The following is a 23,312-nucleotide window of genomic DNA, read 5'->3' as shown; positions in this document are numbered from 1 at the left end:
ACTGCAGCGAGGACAACGGGGATCCTTGCAACGATGTCATGCTTTTTGCCTGAAGTGTGGCAGGGCTCAGCTAAGCCTGTGCCTGAATATCTGCTTGCATGTATTCAATATAGGCAATAAAAAGAGTCTCAGCATGTTCTTAGATTTAGCGCCACACTTGACTGACAAACATGCTCCAAGGAGGCTTGTCTCCACTAGCAGAGCCTCAGAATTGGTATTGGCATGTAAGTAACCAGACTTTTTTGTTTTGTCTCTGGTTTTCTTGCTAAAGAGTATGGTGGGGCTTGCCATGAAGTAATACCTCTGATTTCAGAAGAATTTATAAAATTTGTATCTACAGTCACCAAGCAGAACAGCTTCCACGCAATGCTAATTTTATACAGAATTTGAATATGTTTCCTATCATTTTTATTACACGAGGGAAAACTTTCTGTAACACCAGTTCTGAGCTGCACCCTAGCTTACACAGGGCACAGAAAACAATCCCAGCAGCCGTAACACGTAAGTAAAAGGAAAGCTGTGAAGGACTATCTTATGTTGGGCTGTATTGGGCTCATGATACAGTATTTCCCAGATCATATGCAATATAAATTCCACTTACCGAAGCTTTTCCTTCATTATTACCTTCTGGATAGTGTGGGTTAAGCTGGAAAAGAAAAGAAGTCAAATACTATCTTGATAGCTTTTAGACATTTAGGAACTAGGGGGAGAGTTTGGTTCAGTTCTGTATTATGTATCCATCTTGCAAAAGGACAGTGGAGTATTTAGAAGCAGTATGAGAACAAGAGTCTAAGAATTACTGATTCAATTTCTGACTGACTTAACTGGCTATGTCCTCACTTCAAAAAAAGCGCATCTTGCAATCAAGCTTGTTAACTCAAGAGAAGAATCTCAAACAACCAAAACTAAAAACAATGAAGACAGCACAGATAGTTACTGACCTAAACACAGCAAATTACAGTCACACACGCAGAGAGCCACTTCCAGCACTGACCTTGAGAAGATATATTGAGATAAAAATTAAAGTGCTTCATGTCTACTGAGATTTTACAGGAAGACAGTGGATTCCGAATAAACACATCTTTGAAACAGGAATGGCAATGCCACTACAGGCAAGTGTTTAGTTACCTTGTGGTTCTGTTTAACCATTATTAAGGGGGATAATATTTTCTATGTCATGCCAGGATTATCAAGCCTTAATTAATAACTAAAGTAGCATGAGAAGCTTGAATGAAAGACTATATAATAGTAAGTGTAAAGTATTACTATTTAACAGTGTTGAATAGGATTTTACTTTTGACAGCAAAAATACGTAGACTAGAAGATGAGGGATTATGTAGGCAGATATATACTCAAATAAATAAACACACATATGCCCACACATTGGCTGCACATGAAACCTTTCAAGATTTGACTTACATAATGAAAAAATTTTGCCTCAATATTTACCATATTCCCTGACAGAAGATATGCTGTCAAAGCATTGAAAATGCTAAAGTTAAATTATTAGTTATATAAGGTAATTTAGTTCTTAAATAACAAACAATGTATACATCTTACAGATAAGTACAGTCGTTTTCTTGGCTTTGAATTTGGCATTACCAGCGTGCAAGAGTCCGAAGTGAATTACACAGGGCAAGCTGAATGAATTCCAGTAAAACTTTTCAATATCATGTCATCATACATCTAACAACACAGGCTAATAACTAATAACACCCAGACAACTATTGTAAAGAGTTTTTATTAAGTTTATAAAGTTTTTATTAATACTGTATCATTTATATCCCTTTACCCCCAAAAAAGCCAGCTCTTCTCCACATCATGAGCCTGAAGAAAGAAGGAAAACTTTCAGATATTCCTAGAACTGCTGAAAATACCTTCCCTCTGCATCATGACTTGATGTGCTAACACAGAAATGGCCAGAGGTTTATTGCCCCGTCTTCATCTCAGTATTAGCATTAGCCACTGTGTTACCCTCACAAATCTAATTTAGACAGCCTGCTTTCCTCCCTGCATTGACACCTATCCCAAATTTTGCATTTTGCTCCTCCACGACACTCTCACACAGTCTCCTAGCTCCTGCTCCCACCTACTTCTGTTATACGGCAACAGGAATGAACGCTGAACAACAGACAACAAGAAGTTATACATACATATATATGTAACTGTTTGTATACGTTTGGTTTCTTTGTAAGTTCTCACACTTCTTTCAGCATTACATTTGTTCACCTGACACCTTAGAATAATACTAGTTGCCCATTCTAACAGCCAAGCTGGACTCTGTACCTTTGGTCCACCATCCAGAACTGAAAAAATTACCAGGCAGCGCTCCTCAGTCACAGCCATACATGTTGGCCTTCCAGCACAGCAGGGAAGGTACAGAAAGGCTAAATTCTACCCTACCTTCAGATTCTGCTGGCTGTAACCAAGCAAGAAAAAGTTTGAGTCATCTCAGGCTTGACACTAGAATCAGCACCAGAGAGAACTGTGCACCGAGGACTATATCTTCAAACGGGATAAATCTATAGTGTTTCATTTAAGGGCCCTAGTGAATACACTTTTCTACCCAGTATGAATCAGGCCTTGAATTCTGCTATTCTTCAGCTGTTTGCTTTCACCATAATGATGCTTTAAAAAAATATATAGCAACAGGAAAAACTAGGAAAAACTCTCTCCCACGCCACTTCTTGCCTACTTAGAAATGACTAAACAGATTGCCTTCAAATTTCCAAAATAGTTCACTTGTGGACTGAGGCTGAGGGAGACAGAAGGCTCAAATGAAAAATAAAGTGCATCCTTAATGATGGGTTTTCTTGCCCCACTGTAACAGAAATAATATAACTAAAAAGTAGTTCTTTACAGAAAGTTTTGAGATGCTGATGTTAAACTGTAAACACAATGGAAGGCAGTTTTAGGGCTGATGTTCACAGCCCCATTTTTGGCTGTGCTGAGCAGCTGCCACTTTCATTTTCATTTCAGCTGAAGTTGTTCGCGCTGAGTATCTCTGAAAATCAGTATTAGCCATTATCCCATACTATATTCTTCGGGTAGAGTGGCATAAATCATGTAGTGCATGTCATATTACACTTGTTCTGAGTCCTTTTCAATATTGAAGTACAGCACAATCAGCTAAGGACACAGTGACAGTCTTAACACTCCAAAATCTATTGCTTTTTCTGATTTATGTAAGATTGCTTCCATGTTCTTCAGTAAGCCTCCAAAACAAAAGAATCCTTGAAAATAACATTAATAACTTTTTTCCTTGCTGCTAATGAAAGCAAGTAACATTCCTTGCAGGTGTTTAGTACTAAGAATACTATGCTAAAATGGGCCCTGTTGAAGCTCAGCAGCCTTCAAGCTTTTTTGTGTCATTGGATGTGTTGAATTTGCAATGTTACTGAAATGTAGATGAAATACAGTACTGTATATTTCTATAAAACACCACTGGAAGGTGCATACAGTCAATATGCAGTGAGAACACGATGCATTGTAAACTGCAGAGCTCAAGCAAGTGTGATTGTATAAGTCATTATTGTAACAACTTCATTAAATGTTTGGGGGTTTTTTTGAGTATATCTGCAACAGCTTCTTTTCCAATGCAGAATAATCCAGAAATTCTAATCCTCTGCTGCTTGTTTTTCAACAAACTTAGTTACAGCCATTTTTTACCTTTCCATGCATGGGAGCAAAAAAGGTATCACAAAATGAGAGTTCAGCTGCCTCATGGCTGAAAGATAAACAATATCAAAGACCCTGAAACTCATTCCATGTAATGGCAAGCTCATGAGACTCACCATAACATCCCAACACTCACCCACTACGTAAGGCCACACAACCCAACCACATGAGTAAACGGCAATCGCTATATGGTGGTAAGGGAGGTGGTCTACATCAAGTAACACAGACTGTATTAGTAGAGAACAACTAGGGAAGGACAAAGAAGAATTCACATCAGTGAAGCAGTGAACTGGCCACCTGATAGTAGTTGTGCTTGTCCTTCACTCCACCACCATGCAGAAGGCCAGCTCTGTTGTGGGGATTTTGCATTTGGGCAAGGCTAAGGTGATCAGCTCTCACAGCTCCAATGACAATGATTTATGACACACAGACACTTCATCTTCTTCAGTTGCTTATACATATGAACCCAGACCCAACTCTACACACCCTCCAGCCTACATAAAATCTCTTCAGCTCCAGAAAATGGGGCTATTGTATCAACTTTTCTCTCACATCACAGCACCATGGAAGACATCACGGTTTTACACGCACAGGCTAACAGTACACAGTGACTTAGGTGCTGCATAAGCTTTTCCTTATGCTAAGGTCCTATCAACAGGGAAGTACCACTGTACCTGCAAATGCAATTTGCACAATATAGTTCACAAGAAGTATCTGGGACCTCAACTTGTCTTGGAATCTAAATCTGCTGGGGAGAAAAGAGCGTGGAAGCAGCCTAGCAGACTCAACAGCGGACAATAAAATTCAGTATCATAAGAAGGCCACAACTACCACACAACACCATATTTTTAAACATGAAAATCTACTATTTTGGCATTTATAGAAAGACTTGCAACTACAGAGAAGATAATACATCCTTTTAACCTAAACAAAACTAGCATTTACTTGCACATTTTTGTAAGAAGCCAAATTCCCAACTTGTGATCTGCACAGGGTATCTGAAAGAGCCTGAAGGTCAGGGTCAGCATTGCAAGTGGTCCTCCTGGATGTATAAAAATTGATGGCTCTTAGACAGATTGCAGGCTCAGCCTTTGTACACAGCGGTATGTAAAAAAAAGCAGGCATATGAATGCATACATATACCAATATACTCATACTGTGGGAGCAGCAGAAAGCCCCCAGTAGAAAGTATGTGTGACAAACACATAATAGAAGCCATCTTTTACAGGTGGAAAACTGAGGTATAGACAAAGTATTTTAACTGCTTCTGGTTAAAGTTATCAGGAATTATCAGGAATCTCATTCCTGAATTTTTGCCTAGCGTCCTCACAATGTGATCATCCTCCTGCAGAGTCTGCACAGCAGGAAGACAACTTTCATCTGTGTGTATTTGTGTGTTACTTCTGGTACTTGGTGCTCAGAGAATGCAAGTGCCCTGGTAATTCTCAAAGGTATTCTGCTAGACTGAGTGCTACAAGTTCCAGGTTCTGTCATCTCCACTGATGATATTCCTACTGATTAAAGCTAGGCAAAGCTAAATCTTAAAGGTTTTAATACATAAGACTACACAGTGCATAATCTCCTGAGATTTTACAATTGAGCAGAACACTTCTCACTAACATGTTATTCCTGGGTTTAATTTTATTTTTGCATCTTTACTTAGTAAAATATGCTTTACAGTCCAACAACTGTGGACAAATAGTTTGGAATATCTCTTTCATGCTGAATGCTGCTTTCTTAGAGGAATGCATGGAAAGTACCCAAACAGGCTATTTTTGGACACAATTAAGAAGAAGAGAGAGGAGTTTGGGGAAAGAAACACCCATGCCGATTTTAATCAAATTTTGTTGACTAGGTAAAGGATATTTAAAACACCTCATCAAGGAAAGATTTAGATTGCCAAATTTCAGCTAAAGGAGTGTTTTAACAACTTGGTTAAAACTCACATTTATGAAGTAAACCCTGACAGAGAAAGAATAAAAGGATCTAATTCAACACACATAAACAGTTCCCATTTCATTTGATAACCAGCCTGTTAACACACTGCCTGTCACCCAATCAACAAGGGCAAGTGTTTCAGGAAAAAAAAGCCAACACAAAAGAAAAAAACCCCATTTCTCAAATCTTTTACCTTCATTAGGCTTGCTTTGTTATTTGTTAATGTCATACTGATTAGCTTTCAATAAATCCAAAGGACTTTTGCACAATTTCAAGACTTTGGTGGTATTCAAAGGACTTTTGTCATTTTATTAACTTGCTGGAGAAAGACTAACTATGACTCTACCTCGATAAACCCCATTCAATCCTGCCACAGCACCAGCACAAAGTTCCTGATAGTCATCATCTGACGAAAGTTTAGAAGTCTTTAAAGGTCTTTTATTTCAGGACTGTATTTTTCTGCTGTTTTGCTTTATAAGCCATGTCTTAGCAGATCAGAGGAGTTTCTGGGGAGTGCTGGGAGACTGATTTTTTTTTGTCTGCTTCAGGCCCCCCATGTGGCACAAGGCAGCATGAGGTGGACAGGGACAGCTGTCCCTGCTAGTCCAAAACATGAACAGGAATCAGCTCTGATGCCTGCCTGTCCCAATTATTCACCCTCATCCTAAGAAGAAAGGATAGGTCACCTTGATGGCATTTTTAGCTGCTGTGTAAGCAATGGCAGGCCAATGGTTTGGTATGCCTGACTCACCACTGATTTAAAGGTCTCACACCAGCAGCATGAGCTGGAGGCTCCACAACGTGCAGCTCTACATTAGGCCAGGAGGGAGCGGTGACTGGGAAATCCTTTTGTTTCTACTGTGACCAAGGGCAAAGAACCTGACCACCCACCAGCACATGGTGTTCAGTCCCACATGGCCATATCCCATTCTGCAGAGGAAGTCAAAAGAAAGAAAAATGTCTAAGAGATGCCTTAGTCTAACCTGAATGCTGGGCCATAACCTCAGCTATGAGTTATGCGCTTCAGCGGCTCCATGCCAACATGTGCTATGCGAAAAAGCATCCTCATCTCTTCAACTGTTACATTCTAAATATTAATATCCCACATGTCTTTCAGTGGTCCTCCCAGAAATAACTAGGGATGATTGGATCAGACATTATAACATTTCTACTGTTAAAAAAACAAACAGGCACACACACAAAAAAAACCCAACAACAATAAAAAACAAACAAGGGAACAAGGGAAACCTTCTAAACCTCCAAGCATCGAAAAAAAGATACGCAAATATAATTGAATAAAAGCTTTTCAAATAATCTTGAAATAATAAGCAAAAAAAAAAATGCATTAAAGAACAGACCACATGTCTACATTTGCTATTTTGGAACACATCAAAATGCAATACAGCAGTTGTATTTTTAATAAGAGAAGCAGTCCTTACAATGACTAAATGACAATAAATGCTGCATTAATGGCTTCACGCTTCCCTTCCTCCTAAACATGTATACAGACAAGGCTCAAACACAGCCAACTTCAGACAGGACTGAAAAAGCCTAGCTGAACAGAGTCACAGACCACTGCTGCAAAACTAGCTGGCTGGGGGGAAAAAACCTTCCTCAGAGATCCAGATTTCTGAAGGTACTTGCACACCGACAGATGCAAATGTTGTTCCTAAGTTCCACAAAAGTCAATACAAGTCAGCTCAAGAAGTTTAGCTGCATTCTCAAGATTCTTAAAAACCTTGGAAAAATCTAGCTCTGGGTTTTGCTAAATGGACAGCTTCTAACTCCGTCCCATTAAAAAGCCCTATCCAAGTCTGTGGAACAGGTTAGACGGGCTCTGTAAATCAGTAATCCATCCTCCTCCTCCTCCTCTAGTCTCTGTATCTCTTCCATCTCTTCGCACATAGCTGTAAATTATCCTTCATTCCTTATAGAGCTATAAAACAAAACCACATGCCTCCTATGAGACGTGAAAAACAGAAATAAGGCTTATGGTGTTGAGTTCACCCTGTCACCTTGGCAAGCCCTTTTTCTAACAAGAACCTCTAATCACTGAGACCAACAGACAGAAACTAATCAGAATGCTGTATTAACATTTAATGAAGAGACTGGGAAAAAAAGACTCAAATGGAAGATTTTGAAGCAATCTCCAGGTAAGGAGGTCCCGCAGTATCAACAAATCAAATGTGTGAGCAGATGTGTGAAGGTCTTGGTGGATGCTGCCATCTCCTGGTACCTTCTCCGGTTTGCAAACTGTTACCCTTGAGCAAAACGCACCTGCACATCTCAGTTAAACAAGCCCAGTTTTATCCAGTTACCTGTCATACTGTTTCTAAAGGCAGAAGGAACCACAGAGCATCTACCACTGTGCTCTCCTCCCCTGCATGAGCTGTATGATCAGAGGATAAATAATTTTTCCTGCAAAGGCTTGCTTGCACGTCACCCAAAAAACAAACTCTGGCAAACAGTGGTCCATTTTTGCTTCCTGAACACAGGAGGCCTCTTCCAGTAGTCCAATTTCCAAAAACTGGATATCAAAAGGCCTAAATTATGGCCTTCAAATAGTCAGTCTCAGTTGCATTAATAAAACATCCTATGCAATACTCCATTTTCCACAGCAGTTTAAGAAGGTGAAAGAAAAGTAAGTGCATAAAACTAAAGAGGAACTGTTTCCCTTTTACATTTTTTTTTATCATAGCTAATGCTGAGGATACTATTACTCATACAAATATGTAATCTTTCTTAAAATCTCATTAAATGCTTTGTTTTGTATTCTCAGGGTAGCAAGTTCCGCTTCTTTACTATGCCCTATTCAGAAGGCAGGGGATAATTATTTTCTATCAATATTAACTTGAACATGTGCTCAACTATATTCACCATTATCCAAATCAAGTGATTATTACAACAGGATTAAATTTATTATGAATAGTATGGCTTTGTAATGACATATATCATACGGCTGGCTAATGTTTTTAATACTGAGACATAACAGAAATCCATTTAAAAGAACATAAACCAAGATTAACAGCAGTTCTCAATTTAAAGTGAGTGATGTACTTAAGCTACTCTGAAAAGAAACTTGGGCAGTTCTGACAGAACTGTGACATAATATGGGAAGAAATGACTCAAGAAAGATGACAGAAATATGAGTAACTTTTATTGGCCGTTGATTCAAGATTTCTCAGCAAGTGGTCTACCCCAGCACAAGGTGAAGTTCAGCTGACAACCCCGCAAGGCAAGGCCTTCAGCAGCTCCTGTTAACCCACCCCAGCCGCTCGTGCCCCGGTGCCTCAGCTCAGCAGCCCTGCGTACAGCACAGACTGTTCCCGCTTCCCTGCACCGTGGAGTCTGTGTTAATACCACCTCAGGGATGGCACACTCTGTCACAGGACCACAACCAGGTACCCGCAGAAACACGACAGTTCTGCAAGCCCACGTTGCCACTGAAGTGCTTTTACCACCAAACTGCAGCCTTGGTGAGTTGGACTGGACTTACTGTTCAATTTAGAATATTCATATAATTGTCATTTCATCTCACGTGCATGTAACCCTCTGCTGCTCAGGCCAACTGGCTTCAATCACGCCTACCTTCAAAAGAAGCTCCTTTGAGAATCTAGTGCTAAAATAATGCCAAAGCTGGAAGTATGTTTCACGTGGGACTTTAACAAAAGAGTTTAGAACAGAACTCTGATCGGAGTTTATCCATTTTACAGCTTAAACCCTGCACCTTCACTCTTGCAGAAAGAAGAAAACAAACCCTATAAGAAGGCCAGAGGAGTTTTCCAGTGGGACATGCACTGGGGATGCACATCAGATTGCTGCTTCTCCCAAAGTAGCTAGCTAGTGCACAGCTTTATCTCTGTGACTTGTCCATCATCAGAATATGTGCTAAAGAACTTGCCATCCCAACCATCCTGTACAAGCCATTTATGAAGTATATTCCTATGTAGAAGTTAAGTGTCTGTTGTGGGGGCTTCAGTCCTACAATAGTCAATGTCCAGGGGGTGGTTGCACAAGTGAGAACTGTTAGGGGAAATCCAAACCCATCAGGTCAGTATCTGGGACACCCTTGACCCCTAAAGCACATAGATGTTCATGTTCCACCGACTTCAAAGACAAGGCTACTCCCAAGAGCTTTACTCAATAAGGGTCTTTATATGAACAACAATTTGGTTTAATGAATGAAGCACACTACAATTCAGAAAAAGTATGTTTGGTTCTGCCATTACCTCAGAGCTCATTGCTTCAACCTATTGCATTTGGCCACCCTGTTCTCACTCTTCTCTTTCATCTAGAGGAACTTCAGGGCACAGATTGCCTTTTGGAACAACATCAGTACTCTGCACTAGCTTGGAAGGCACAGTAATAATCTGAAGCTTTGTTTATAGCCACAATTTCAAAGAATCACAGAAGGTAAGCATTAAGGCTGCCATCTTACCTGCATTACCTTAATTCATTTAGTATAGTATAGTTAATTAAGTGTTAAAGACAATTACCTCAGCAGATTTACTGCCATACCTCAGCCAAGGTATCCAGTAACTCTAGTTTAGTCTATTCAACTAAGTAAAACAGAATTACCACATATTTTTCCTTTCAAATTCTACACTGTGATTATGTATGCGTGCACAATGTTTCACAAGCAGTGTACTGTGGTTCATCTATCGCCTACTGCAATATCTGAGGCTAGCATTGATTTGATATTTGTGTATATATATATATATTTGTGTGGTTATTTTAGTAATATCAATCTCAACTGAGAAGTTTAATACGAATGACAGACTTATCCTGCATTTCTTGTGTGTGCATATACATATGCATGGGCACACATATTTCTGTTTAACGTCCTCATACAGCAAGCATTAATAGTTTTGGTACAGATTATCCAGTTTAGAAAACACAGAACTGGAGCTGCTGTACACATGGAGAACAATATTAAAGGTGCATGTTCTGGCTCAGTACAATCAATAAGCTGATACTCAGTTCAAAGAGACTTCTATCCGGGTGATTAGAATATTGAAAAAGTTTAGGTATATTCATGAGAAAGGCACAGCTGTGTGGTCCCAACCTGCAGCGTTTGAAAGGCTGTTCAAGTAAATTGCAGCTCGCTCACACACACAGATAGATAGATTTGGGTGCATTCTACACATGGTAAAAGCACTGAAAAGACTTTAAAAAAAAAAAAAGGGAAAGTCTTTGTTACTTTGAGGCATTCCATTTTCACCTAACCTTACAGCCTCTCTTTATAAATATAAAACTTCAGAATAACTTGGGTCATTTTGCTGTAACCAGGGCTAAAAAAAGAACCTTCTACAGAACTTTTTCTAAAAGACTGCTGACTGTGAAGATGAGAATGAAACTTGGCAGCCTGTATCCTAGCTGGTGGCTTAGCGTCTAAATCTCCTGCTAAGGATCTGGCTCAGCTTTTTTGGGTGAAATCAAGCCCTTCTGACACTAACAGCAGAACTCCCACTGCCTCCAAAGAAGAGAATTTCTCTTTCCAATTTTTCAGCTGAGTACTTGGTTCCACTTTTTTAAGTTTTCAATGTTTTAGGAACATCTGAACCAGTGGCTTCAGGCTTCCAAATGCCAGGCATGTGGCAGACACTACCACCTATCCAGATCTCTAGTGTCCCAAGTTTTACCACCAAACATGAAACCCTTTCTTCATCATATCCCTCCTGTACCTTAAGTAACTGAGAGCATACATCCATCTGACCTGTCAGACCATGTCCCCAGGACATGCACAGTAATTGGGGAATGACAATGCAGCTATGTGCAGTTAGCAAATGTCTTCCGCTGGGTCTCCTTTAGCAGTGAGTCTTTCAGGTGGCCCACCTTCAGTCCATAGTCTGGTAGCAGGGTCTTGGTTGCTTTATGGTATTAGTGGGTCTTAAAGAACTTTAAAGCATATTAATGAAAAATTAGCCTAAGTAATGCCAGGTGGAAAGAGGATTAAAGGAAGTGGTACTATCTGAGACTGTGTCAGAAGTCAGAGGTATCAGAGGACCCTTAGTCTTTGAAAAGGTAACAAAATCTGGATGATTAATTGTGATTCTTAGGAACATGGAATTTAGAACTTAAGACATCCTGACTTCATTCTCTCAAGTTTGTAAGAATCAGATTTACAAGTACTCACCTATATATTTTTTTTCCTGAACAAATGTATTTCCTCACTTTTTTTTTTTTTTAAACTTACTTACTGTAGTATTGAACACCTTTAAGTTTATTAGTTTCAAATTACTCAATTCTCTGGAGCAAGTCTCTTGAATTTTTTTAGTCCCCAGATCATACCCCAGCCTTAACAAGCTGCAGTAGCATCCCTTCACAACATGGCTCAGTAACGACCCACCGAATCACAAATCGGATTGACCAGTTATATGTGGCACAGGATGCCTCAGAGAAAATGAGGAGGCACAGCACTGCTCACACAAGGTGCAAGCCTAACTCTGGAGGAACAAAAGGAGACACCCAGGTGAAGAACAGTTCTGCTCATTGTCTGAGACTTGACCCATGCAAGATTCCACTGTAAAAGCCTCCATGGTACAAATCAAGCTGATTTATGGAAGGAAGTAAGTAAAAGTAAGTAAGGAAAAAAATGGTTATAAACGATGATCAATCCTGATTTACAACAGCTCAAAATGTGACAGGAATTATATCATTAGGCAACAACAGAATCATTAAAAGATTCATGAATTTTGTCTATGTATTCATACTCATTATTCTGCTCTAGGTCTCTTTATCATGGAAACTTAAACAAAATCAGGTCATGGCAATGTGTGATGCTGTTGATAATCCATACCATGAGCAATCTTCCTGTGCTGCAAGAGCACAGTTAAGTGTTCACTAAGCTTTGCCCATTTGATTTAAAGTTAGTTCACGCACAGTAGACGTCTGCCTGCCTGTTCATAAATCTTTGACGTGTATGTCTGGCTGGTGTGTTGTGCCCGACACGTGAACTGTGTAAAATATAGTTCACAGGTTTTTATTACAGCGGTACCTTTAATATCTCCACCAGCAGGTATTTTACACTTCATAGATACAGTAGCTAATGCTGTTCTCCAGTCACAGCATATCACCTCCGATCAAACCCAAATGCTCTTCCATGTCTCACTCTACTGTGCCAACTGTACTCTCTGTATTACAAGCCTTCATGATGGGGATTTCCTTTCCAGAGATAGAAAGGACCTAAGCTCAGGTTCAACATTCAATGCAGTGTGACGCCTCTTCACCTGAAGATTTTTATCCTGAAAATCCCCGAGCAGATTAGGTATGGTGGGAGAAGGAAGCCCATCAGTCAGAATGCTTGATGCCTTTCTTGACCTTCCATCAGACTACCTAGTCTGAATAAAATCTTTCTACTAGGAGCATCTCTCACTGTAAGCAGGGAGGAAAATGAAACCTTCCCTTAGGTGGGAGTACTGGTTTCCTCTTGAAAATTAGCTAATATTGGTTAATAGTAATTACACTATAAAGCCAGCCAGCTTCAGCCAAGCTGAAGTATTGCTGCAGTATGGAGGCGAAAAGTGTACAGCAGAGCAGTTAAGGCATGTCGGTCCGCTGCCTCTACAGGGATGATGCTCTTTGCTGCTCAGGCCTATGAGGTTTCTAACTTTCACTGTGAGCTACTGCTAAAACAAATGAAAAGATCCAAATTACATTCAGTCTTAGATAGACAATAATATTAGTATCTGTACTGGTGGTCCACTGTTTGTTTTTACACTGGTTTTGATGTAATTAGAAATACATAAAGGTTTGACAGCTCCTGTTTGCTCTCACTTTGAAATCAGTGCAGGCTGAGACAGGAGCTGGAAAGCGAAATCAGCGGCCTGGTAATACTAAGGAGTTGTCCACACACAGAAGTTGCACTGATGTAAACATAATTCAATTCATTTAGAACAAGTCTTTTTTCGGGGATTCCCTAATATATAGTGATATATAACTGGCTCTTGTAAATTTTCACACTCATACTTCCAAGCGTAAGTCAAAAGACACAATCCTACACAGACTTAACTAAATCAGTAGAAAAACACCCACTCTTCATTCCATTGATATATACACCTTGGACACAAACCAGTTCTAACATGGGTTAGATACAAGTTAAAAAGTTCACAGCTTCTTGCAACCAGGGAAAAAACTGAAGACTGTCCCATTTCAGAAACTTGGTATTACCTGCTCTATTCCAGCTGCTTGTCAAGAGCACTGTTTTATTTTAAGGACAATTATGGGTCTTAAACAATATTAAAGCTGCTTTTTGGGGGAGTGGTAACACTATTTTGCCTTAACATGAAGTACCAGATAATAACCAGACAAGTTGGAGAATCTTCCTTCTCCTCTCAGACCTTTTGTTCCACCAAAAGGAGCAAAGACTACCTTAGACTTTTCTTTATTCAAATTTTAGTCAAAAGACAAGAGTGCAACAGCAGAGCACTGTAACCTGCTTATAATCACAGTGCACTAGCAGAACACCAATGGTCACAATACTGATACACAAGTTTGTCCTTCCTCAAGTTTCTACGCAACACAGGGATGCCTTGGACCCCACTCTGGCTGGCAGAGATCAATAAATAAACTGAAATCAGCACCATAGAAACATTTTTTCAAGAAGTCTAGGGCCTGTGGGGGAAAAAAAAAGGAATGATAACTCCTGAATTAGAGCAGTTTAGAGTATCTGTTCTACTGCTTGCAAAGAGACTTCTCTGATCAAGCTCAATGATTACCTTGCACTCAATTGCACTCTAAAAGCTTTACTCTGTATATGGCTGCCTGAGCCAGAAAAGAAGAATATTTGACTGATCACAACCCTAATCCAAAAAACAAGGGCAAATTAGAGAGAGAAATAAATGAATCCAAGGATTTTCAGTGTAAATATGGTAGATATTTAACACTGGTGTTTGCCCTGGCTGCCATGACAACAGCAGATTCAAGATTAAACAACACAGTTGAAATTAAGGTTAGATGCTGTCTTGAGCTCACCTACTAGCATTCAGTAGCTCAGAAAATTTTCCTTGCAAGCCCTGGCTATAGCAATACAGCATGACACAGCAATGCACATCCAGTTCTCCCCATTCAGACCTGGTGTGAGATCTTTTCAGAGACCTACATTGTGGACCTATGTACTATGGCAGTTCTGAATTAGCAGGACACGTATAGTTCTTGGTTAGGTAGCACACAACCACTTGTTTAATTCACATTCTTACCTCTGCAGCTAAGTAGTTTCCAGTTGCCAAATGCTTAAATCTAAACAAGCTATTCCACTGTCCTGCCCCACCCCGGCAAGGGTCATGATGGACAACCTGAAAGAAGAAGTACAGATTTTAATCATGGTCCTCAACATCATACTTAAATCACTGACATTTCCTACAGGCTGTTGCAAATAAATATATGTAAACTACATAATTACGAACAGTCTACCACAAACAGGAATTCTGTGCTCACACTAACAGATAACAACTAGTTACATTTATTTCTTGCCAGGTGCCACAAAATACTACTGCTATTACTTTCCATGTTCTCATTAATCTACTCCCTGCAAATATGATAAGCCAAATTTTGCTTTAAAGTGACATCATGTGAATCAGGTGCTCAAGAAAGTAAGTGTGGCTGCTCTACACTTACATAGGCACTACTTAAAGCAAAACTCAAATCTCTCATATTGTTTCACCGCTTACATCAGCTCTATTTTCGACAACATCAGGGGCTTCTGATAAATTTTTGTTCAAGTGATAAAATATCCCAGGTTATTTCTTTTTTTCCCCTTGACTGAGCTGTAGGTCATTTACTACCTTCAAACCTAGCAGTTCTGTCTCTGTTAAGGAGTAATCTCAAATATCCACAAGTGCAATATACTCTATTCTATACAGTCTTCACTCAGACAAAAATCAACCTTATGTCTGAGTGAGGAGCTCTGTTCTAAATGCAGTTTGATCAACATGTAAAAACTTTTGGGTGTAGGGTTTACATTACCAGAAGAGCAAGGGTTTGAGACATATCCATTTCCAGTGTTCCTCAGTTAAACAAAAATATATTTGCTAGTCATCTTTTCAAAATCACCCCCATTCAGCAACACCACCTTTATTCAGCCTAACTTTAAACAGATGTTGATGTGCCCTGTTGCAGAAGAATGGACTTGATCACATTTGTGAGATTTCTTGTCAGTGATGAATTTCAATATTCCATATTGCACATGGAGTCAAATATAAACACTCAGAACTCCAGATACATGAGTGTCATTCAGCCGGCTTTGATAAAATCGCACATTTACATCAAGTCTGGATTTGACTCTTCATCATTTTAGTGCAGGTAAATATAGTAAGAAAACATCCTCTCTCCACACACAGAGCAATAAAGCATCTCTTCAGTGTTCATCCTACACAAACCACTTCATAAAATAATAATAGTTATGGGGAGGTGTATGATGATATCAAGAGGCTATGAATGATTCATGTTGTGGTAAAGTATTTTTACTGAACCCTGGCCTTTGGGGCCTAAAATATTTATAAAAAGAAAAAATAATACCTCTATTTCCCACAGTGCTTTAGAACTTGTTGCAGAAGTGGCTGACTGACGTAATGTAGTACGAAGGAAAATATGTTGTTTCTTCTCATATTCGTCACAAGTCAGAAACTTCTCTTGCTCTGCATGAAACAGCCTAACAACATCTCCCTAAAGTAACATGAAAAAGAAACATTATTAAGTGGTGCAGCAAAGCTGCTAGACTCATCCTCTATATCTGTGCTAGCTCCAGTGATGTCAACATAGCTGATGTGAAGAAAATATTTATTAGTTTCCTATTGTAGAAGCAGCTACCAAGTGCAGAGCACACAATCACGGCACTGAGTCTGGAAATCAAATGAGATAATTCAGTCCTGCAGGATACCCATGCACTTTTGTGAAAACTTGTTCCACAGCACTGCAATGAAGAGCGAGCAACAACTAACCTAAAGGTGATATTTAATTCTAGCTAACATTACTAAATGGATTTTTTATTTCTAATCTCTCTTAGTATTTACGGAAAGTGAACAGATTTTTCTATCATATTAACTCACGTCTTCTAGTCTGCAACCAAAACCAATGCCTCCTCTCTGTTTTTTTCTGCTAACATCATTTTTGCTTCCTCCTGCCTCTCCCTGAAACATTATCCCTAAAATGAGTTACACATTTCCCTTTCAAATTCTTCCTCAAAAACTGTTGGTACCTTGATACCTGCTGAAAAATAGCCAGTTGGTAATGACTTATTAAGGTACAAGTGAGGACAAATTTATTTCTTTAAAATGAAAATGTAAATGATCTCAGGGCATGATCTGGAGGCATGAAGCTGTGCAATCCCTCAGCATTTAAAGCAACATTGTCTTATTACAGCTATTGTCATCTTTCATGCCCGACTCCCTTCTGCAAGCCTGTTAGACCTGCTTTTAGCACCTTGGCATAAGCTGAAGTGTCACTGCTATTCTGTACAGAGCCCTCATCATTCTGGGTTTGAACTTCATCTTTTCTCATGGACTCAGTTGCCTCTGGGAGTGAAAAGGGGCTGGAAGCTAGTACAATCCAAACAATTTCACTTAGTAAAACAATAACACAAAGGAAAAATATTCTGGTTGTTGAAGGACAGCAGAGAGGGATTCTCAACAACTCCATAAAGTCCTCATTTCTTTTATTCACCATGTAATATTTCTCTACAGTCAAATATAGCATGATTTTTCAGATTCAAAAAAACAATTAAAGAGAATCATACTTACTCCTTTCAGTACATCATCTCGATAACTACTGAATTTCATGAACAAAGTTATTTTCCAGCTTGTGTTACAGTTGACAGCATTTACCTTTAGGGGAAAGAAAAACAAAACAAAACAACCCCACAATTACAGTCTTAAAGGGTGTTCTTTTCTTTTTGAGACATTCTATTCTTCTAAAAGACCGCACCACATCTAGGGTGGCAGTGGACATGGCTTAGCTACCTATTTTTACCGTTACTAACATGGGTCCTGAAGCTCTCAAGTGTTATTAATAATGATGTTGATGTTGGAGAAGATTCAGCGGGCAAAACACTACTCTGTCTGTTGACAGCCTACCAAAGATGACTGAAAGAGCTGCTGGGAGAGGACTTCCTCCTACATCACTGAGAACTTCATATACTTAATCAAACCTCACAAAGCTTTTAGTGCCAAGCAGAACTGTGCCAAGAATAAGTATATTACATCTTGTTTTTTTGAGGCCAAGCTGGAACCAATGTTTAATATTGGCATGAGGCTGATGGTGGGTTCTGGTCACCAGTAAAGACCAACATATAATACATCTCAGATCAGCAGTTACCCCTCCTCCCTCCACTGAACTCACCTCTTTGCAGCCCGGGTTATCTAGAAGCTCAATATTGCTGGCATGTAGAGGCTGCCCTGCATTGACTGGCATGAGAACAACTTTATCTCCCACAACAACCTGGAAGTCAGAAATAAAATGCAATTTGGACCTATGTAATTATCCAAAAAAATGAAGTAATGTTACATTTTTAGAAAATGACTCAAACGCATGCTCTAGGAATGGCACTCCGTGAATACATCTGCAGACAATTCACACACCAGCTCTGTTCACCTGTGCCTCTGCAATTGCCTGGGTTCAAGATTTCACACTAATGAATCCTCACATTCTCAGTAAGCATGTCACCTGGTTCAGCAAAAACTCAAGATCATGAAATAGATACGAACCTACGAATTCCAAGAGCAGTGCAGTTAATCTAAAAGTTACATTAACTCCTCTTTATCCCATATATACTGCCAGCCAAAAGGCAGAGAAAGCTTAGAAAATAATCTGTAGTCAGAGAGCAAGACTCTTTTTCCCTCCCTTGCTGCCAGCCAACCTTCTCCCATCAACATGTCTTTCATTTCACAAAAGCCATAAAAATTTGCCTGTGACAAGATTTCTTTAGCTCAGTGACTCCCCAGCTCTGTGGGCCATCTTCTGGCAAATGTCATGACAGGCTCAGGAGTTCTGCAATTTAGACTGTATGACTGCAATCTGGAAAGGAACATAAATCACTGGGACTTCAGAGAGGCAAATATACTCCGTCCCCACTGCTCTTACTCCCTAAATGGTGTTTGGAGCTCAGCACAGGCAGCAGGTACAGCAGCTGAGAGATCTTCTCTCAGAGGAATTCCTAGCTGACTCCCCGCAAGCAGATTCCCATGCCCTTGCAATTCTTTACCTATATAGATGGGGAAAAACAATATATGAAAATATCTTTGACCTAAAAAGTGCTTGAGACATGCATATGGAAAATTCAGTTCATACCAGGGCTGGGGGCAAGGATAATTAAAATAAAATTTAAAACTGGCACACACACATATGAAGACAAGTGGCTACATGTGATTTTTGTTACACGAAATGCTGCACAAGCCATGCTTTCTTTTGGAACACAAATAAACAGAAATGCTTTCTGCATTGATTAGCACATTTTCTATGAAAAAGCAAAGCCCAATTCAGCCTCACGTAACTTCAACGCAGGTGAATTTGGCCCACTTACTGCAGAGGTGAAAAAGAAGATTGTCGGTTCTTTACCAACACAGCTAAAATAAACATTAGATAAGACAGTGTCATCATGCTCAGACTACACATAGAAATCCTATTTGATCCATGTAATGAGAAAAAGTTCACTCATGGAACCAAAATAATGACAAGATGCCTTTAAGGTACATTACTTATGCAATACATTCCTGCATGCCATGCTTCACACAGACATTACTTACAGCCCATTTTAAGAAGTTATGACCAGACAACTCATTAATCAAAAAACCATCAGGTTTGCATCCTGCAAAGTGGAATCAGGACTTCAAAATTACTGCAAGTACACCAGGACTGTAACAACTTAATTAGTAAGAAAGCACATCATTGAGCATCTTATTTTAAAAGGGGAAAAAAAAAAAGGGGGGGGGGGGGCGGCGGAGCAGGGGGAAGGTACCTTTAAACGCAAGCCTGAGTATCATGGAGGTAACCAGGGAAAAGGAGATGTAAACAGCTACTCTGCTGTGGGCACACATCTGGGGAAGAACTGTTATATGGGGTCATGGTTCCTGTTTCAGTCTCCTACTCTGCTCCAGGTCCACTTCAGAAACCTGCCTGCCCTCCATGCTGGCCAGCTCTGTCAGCTGCCACAGAAGCAATGAGATATCCTGTGTTCTTTTCCACTCTTCTTTTTCTTCCTGCTTCAGACCTCCATAGGTGGTTGGGAGGGAAGGGATAGAGGCAATTTCACTGCACTTGTCTCCTATACACCCTCCAGCAGTGGTACAGAAAATGAAAGCAAAGTGAAGAAGGAATCCTGTTCTCATATGCATGGCTGCCTTGGGCAAGCTGCAAGTCTGCTCTTCTAAGTTCCTCCCATCCCCTAACACAGTGGATTTTTGGCTCCGAATAATGCCCCAGCATACCCAAAACACTGGAGGCAGAGCAATCACATGCTCATGTGCCCATATGTCTGCCTGTAGAATTGTACTATATGGAGATTATAGAAGACACAGCAATGTATTCCAAAGGTTTTGCTCTGCAAAATTAAAATAGGTATCAGCTCTTTCTCCTCTTCCTTAGCTACCCTTGGGCACAGCTGGCCACAGTATGCTGTAGACCAGCAGTGGGTAATAGTTTGACAGGTCTCTGGGACTTCTTCCTTAAATATAAACATGAATTTGTTGAAGTTGCTGCAAGAAGACACAGCTTTTGAGGATGTAATTCCTGATTTCTTTAATAAAACTCTTGCCCTTTCTGGTCAGATAAGAAACTTCCAAAAAATTACTAAATTCATAGCAAAGCCAATGAGAATTCAGCTTTTGAATTCAAGATAAACCTACAAGGTCCTTCAGTCTTGGATGCAGTGGAGTTCTTCCTGCACAAAGTAATTTCGAAATTCATGCAACCCTACTTGTCCATGCCTTGGTGGAGAGGGTACATTGAGATACATTGAGAGTGGGAAGAGCCACAGTCAAGGCTGACTGCATTCTGTCTTCTGGGTGAGGGATCAGTGCTGGCATCAGAGTGATTCTGTCGTTCATATAAACTCAGTAACCTCCCCTGACAGCTACATTTACACCATGATCAAGAAGTAGGAACAAATAATCTAGTAGAGGTATAGTATATCACAGACAGTTACAAAAGGTTATATTAGCTGTGAAGATGCAGTAGCCACAACTTCAGTTTGGACTAGCTATCCAAGTAGGTTATCGGCCACACAGAAGGCTCTGCTGCTCCCTTGCCATTACTTTTATGTTATGACCACATCTGCCAGCAGCACTGATGATACTGATGCAGGATTAACAGAACCTTCCCAAGCAGTTGTCTGGGCATTCCCCAGGTCCAAGACCACCTTCCTCGGCATGCTGCAAGATCAAGCTTTCAAACCCCTAGAATGGCAGACAACTGAAAATGCAACCCACACAGCTAATCCTGCTATCAGTGCACGCTTTGCCTTTCTGTCAAACTGGAACCAGCGCTAGCCTTAATCAGTCACATCTTCCATTAAAGCCGGTATATGATTAATAAAAGTCTGCATAAAATATCACACTTATGCCAATTACTGTAAATCTTCAGCCATATTTTTTCATTACTTTAATTGACTTGCATAACTAATCAGTTACTAACGAAGCTAAGACAACCCTCCTTTGCAGAAATAATTTTAAAAATATTTCACAAGGCTAAACAACTGTAATGACTTACCAGAAGAGTCACACACACTACCTTCTGTGTCACAGCTTCCCCTAGACTTCTTTCCCTTTGGTATGTGTGTCGTATTTGCATCTACTTTGCCTCAGTTTTCTGACAGAGTAGCAGTCATCCAAGCAGTAATTCGATATTCACTTCTACAGTTCTAAAGACTTTCTAAAATGTGTTTTCTTAGGGAATTTCCTCATTATAGCACAGAAACTGATAATTTAAAAAAAACGCAAAGTTTCCAAACAGAGTAAGGGCCTGATATACCAAGCTATCTCCATGCACTGAGAGGTCAGAATAAAAAAAGTACTATAAAAAACAAAGTCCTTTAAGAGCTAAGCTAGTGAGTGGATAAAGCGGCCCTAGCTTAAATAGTATCAGGTGCTTTGTAGATGAGTCCCCCAGAAACCAGCCTTATAATGGGCACATGTGTGGGAGTAACCGAGAGGGAAGGAATAGGTACAAGGTTGGAGCTTCTCTCCATCTGTGAGAGGCAAATGAAGGATTTCCCCCATTGCTTACTACCCCTGTCCCCCTTACAACAGCTGCCTAGTTTCTGTAACTGTTGAAAGTGTGGAAATGTGCCAAAGCAATTAGGAGAAAACTACTGAAGGACTGATGTTCGGCACTGTAAATCTGCAAAGAAGGTTATCAGATCTGTTTAGGGCTGGTAGAAAGGAGGAAAAAAACTGGGTCTCAAGACTTTGTCTGTAAAATATAATGGTGAGCTCCCAGCTCTGAAAGGCAACACCTGGTTCCAGAAAATAAGCAACAGGCAGGTTCCAAAGGAGGCCATTAAGTTAGGAGCAAACCTGACAGTTTCCCACATGGCCCTTGGAGCTCAGAGCCTGTCAAACACAGCCCCACAGGGAACAAACTAGGAGGGTGGTCTGTGGAGTAGGATACTACAGCAATCACTGTGATGATCTGAAAACTTTTTAGAACAGCAAAACCATTTCCAAACTCTTATGTGCCCAAAACAGTGTAAAATTGAATCAAAACCTCTGTAGTACTGAGGATGACTTTAATGAGGCTTAAGATCTTTCTGCAGCTCTCAGCTGTAAGCGCACAGGATGGCTTTGCAGATCACAGTCTGGGAACTCCCAGGTCCTCAGTCTGAAGAGCATAACGTGTACTTATTTTCCAGGCATTAGGGCATGAGAAAAGAAGATGCTGACCTGATGTTATTGTAAGAAATTAAGCCAAAAGCTTAAAGCTGTAAGTCACTCTTTTTTTTAATTTATAAAGAGGGAAAAGAATACCAGGTTAATGTCTGATCCACAACACTTCTTTTTTCCCAGCTGTAAAGCCATGCAGAGGTGCCCCAGAGGGCTACTCATATTTGCTGCTTTTCTCTGCAACAGGCTTGGGGAAAAGGGTAACTTTTCACATACCCTTCTGATCACTGCGTGGAACAGGGAAAGACTATGACTTTAGGGACTTCTGACCAGGAGCTGGGAATGCAGTCCTTCCCCTCCCCACAACAGATTGCCAAAAGGAGCTGCAAGCAACCACACTCACCCTGGATAGCATCCCAAGAGCTGGGTAACCACAAAGTTAATGAGAGAAAATACATAAGAAAACAGGCATTCCTGTCTGTGATCCTGAGAGGGCTCTTTCCCTGATTTCTGCAGAGCCAAACATTCCCAGCTAGGTCTACAATACAAGTTCACTTTGTGGCCTTCCCAGAGGCCAGTCTGAATTCTCCACAGCAGGCACTTACCCAAGCCATAGCTAATTCAATGAAGAACCAAGTTTTGATCTCATGGTGCAACTCTCCAATCTGCAGCAAAAAGCTCTCCTACATATTTTCCTCTTACCAATACACACAAGACTCTTACTGAAACCTTCCCAGAAAAGACCCACCGGACTATCCAACCCAATTCCAATCACAGATGCCACTCATGCTAAGGGGGATACAGATTTAAAGAAACCTGATGTATTTCCTACAGACATTCTCTGCTGACCTCTTGAAAAAAATGTTGCCCAGAATATTAAAAAACAAC

General features: G+C 40.1%; 2 protein-coding genes across 4 annotated transcripts in view; one reads left to right on the top strand and one right to left on the bottom strand.

Moving 5' to 3' along the window:
• Nucleotides 1–23,312, top strand: part of LOC308065560 (uncharacterized protein) — a 185,967-nt gene that overhangs the window by 77,501 nt on the left and 85,154 nt on the right. The window lies entirely within an intron of this gene.
• Nucleotides 1–23,312, bottom strand: part of ITPR2 (inositol 1,4,5-trisphosphate receptor type 2) — a 269,466-nt gene that overhangs the window by 200,953 nt on the left and 45,201 nt on the right. For 2 of the 3 annotated variants that reach the window (XM_080392861.1, XM_080392863.1), the window contains 5 exons: nt 17,950–18,048; nt 17,352–17,435; nt 16,132–16,278; nt 14,814–14,909; nt 602–646 (listed from right to left, as the gene is read on the bottom strand). In XM_080392861.1, coding sequence (XP_080248987.1) covers nt 602–646; nt 14,814–14,909; nt 16,132–16,278; nt 17,352–17,435; nt 17,950–18,048 — 471 coding nt within the window. The remainder of the gene's footprint in view (nt 1–601; nt 647–14,813; nt 14,910–16,131; nt 16,279–17,351; nt 17,436–17,949; nt 18,049–23,312) is intronic. The other variant, XM_080392862.1, reaches the window with a different exon arrangement.

Source organism: Falco punctatus (assembly GCF_963210335.1).
Source record: "Falco punctatus genome assembly, chromosome: 6".
NCBI lineage: Eukaryota > Metazoa > Chordata > Aves > Falconiformes > Falconidae > Falco > Falco punctatus.
This window is presented reverse-complemented; position numbering and strand designations above follow the sequence as displayed.